Source organism: Parus major, chromosome 5 (assembly GCF_001522545.3).
Source record: "Parus major isolate Abel chromosome 5, Parus_major1.1, whole genome shotgun sequence".
Lineage (NCBI taxonomy): Eukaryota > Metazoa > Chordata > Aves > Passeriformes > Paridae > Parus > Parus major.
The window spans coordinates 9,123,398-9,124,504 of NC_031774.1; the positions used below are offsets into that span (position 1 = coordinate 9,123,398).

The 1,107-nt window shown below is 54.2% G+C and overlaps 1 protein-coding gene across 4 annotated transcripts in view; it reads left to right on the top strand.

Moving 5' to 3' along the window:
• MICAL2 (microtubule associated monooxygenase, calponin and LIM domain containing 2) overlaps window positions 1–1,107 on the top strand; it is a 113,036-nt gene that overhangs the window by 107,491 nt on the left and 4,438 nt on the right. For all 4 annotated transcript variants that reach the window (XM_015630690.3, XM_015630691.3, XM_015630689.3 and 1 more), the window contains one exon: window positions 743–816. In XM_015630690.3, the coding sequence (XP_015486176.1) occupies window positions 743–816 (74 nt within the window). The remainder of the gene's footprint in view (window positions 1–742; window positions 817–1,107) is intronic.

Below are 1,107 nucleotides of genomic sequence, written 5' to 3' on the forward strand. Positions count from 1 at the left end.
TTCACTACAGCCATGGAACAAGCAGATAGACCAGCACAAGAAGTTAATAAAACCCCACCTCAGGTGCCACTGCTGAGGCTGATGGAAGCAATGTTTGCTCCCTCACCTTGCCTCCCTGCAAACCCCCTGGAGACAGCTGGGGATGCTCAGCTGTTTTCTCCACTCTTGGTGGGCAGTGTGGGAAGGTGATGGGAGCCTCAGCAGTCCTCACTCAGCCCTGGGTTTCCCACCTGTGCAGGCTTTGCCATTGCCATTTATCATTTCCAGGTCCCTGAGCTCCAGCTGCACCCCAGTTTCTCAGACAGTTTCTCCCCAGCTGTGCTGGTGCTGCTGCTGTGGGAGCAATGCTTTCTTCTCACTCTGAGAGTTAAAAAGGCAACAGTGGGCTGCTTTTAGCACTGCAGGACACAAAATGTTGTTGTTTGGAGGTGTTCATGTGTCAGTTCCTCAGGCCCTTCATGTGTGGGTTCAGCCCTGTGCAGAATTGCACTGTGGTGCCACCAGCAAAGCCCAGATGGTTCAGAGCTTTAAGCAGTGCTGTGTGGGGGAGTGTAACCCCAGAGCTACTGTGAAAGGTGGCAGGGCTGCTCCTGGAGCTGCTCTGGAGATGCTGGCACAGGCAAACCTTTTAGTGTTGGCAGCCCATGAGGAGCAAACACAGAATCTCCTAACTGAAATGATAATAACGTGTGTGTCTTCACTGAAAAAAAGCTGCTTCTTTAACTCTTTTTGCTGCACCCAGAGCCCAAGAGCTAGAGCTGGAGGACCAGCAAAGCAGGTTGGAGCAACAGCTGAGAGAGAAGATGGCCATTGATGGTAAGTGAAAGGGGACAGTGTGCTCCAGCCCACAGGGACAGACTGTGCCAACCCTGTTTGCTCTGAGAAGAACCAGGCTGAGGCTCCTGTGCTCCTCTGGCTGCAGCTCAGCCTGCAGAATGTGAGGTGTTCTCATGTGAGTGCTCAGGACGGCCCAGCTGGCCTGCCCAGCTGTGCAGTGAGCTGCAGAACCACTGCATGAGCAATTGCAGCCGTGCTCTGCAGCCAGCAGTGTCCAGCTGGGGATGGACACTGGGGATGGACACTGGGGATGGACACTGGGGATGGACA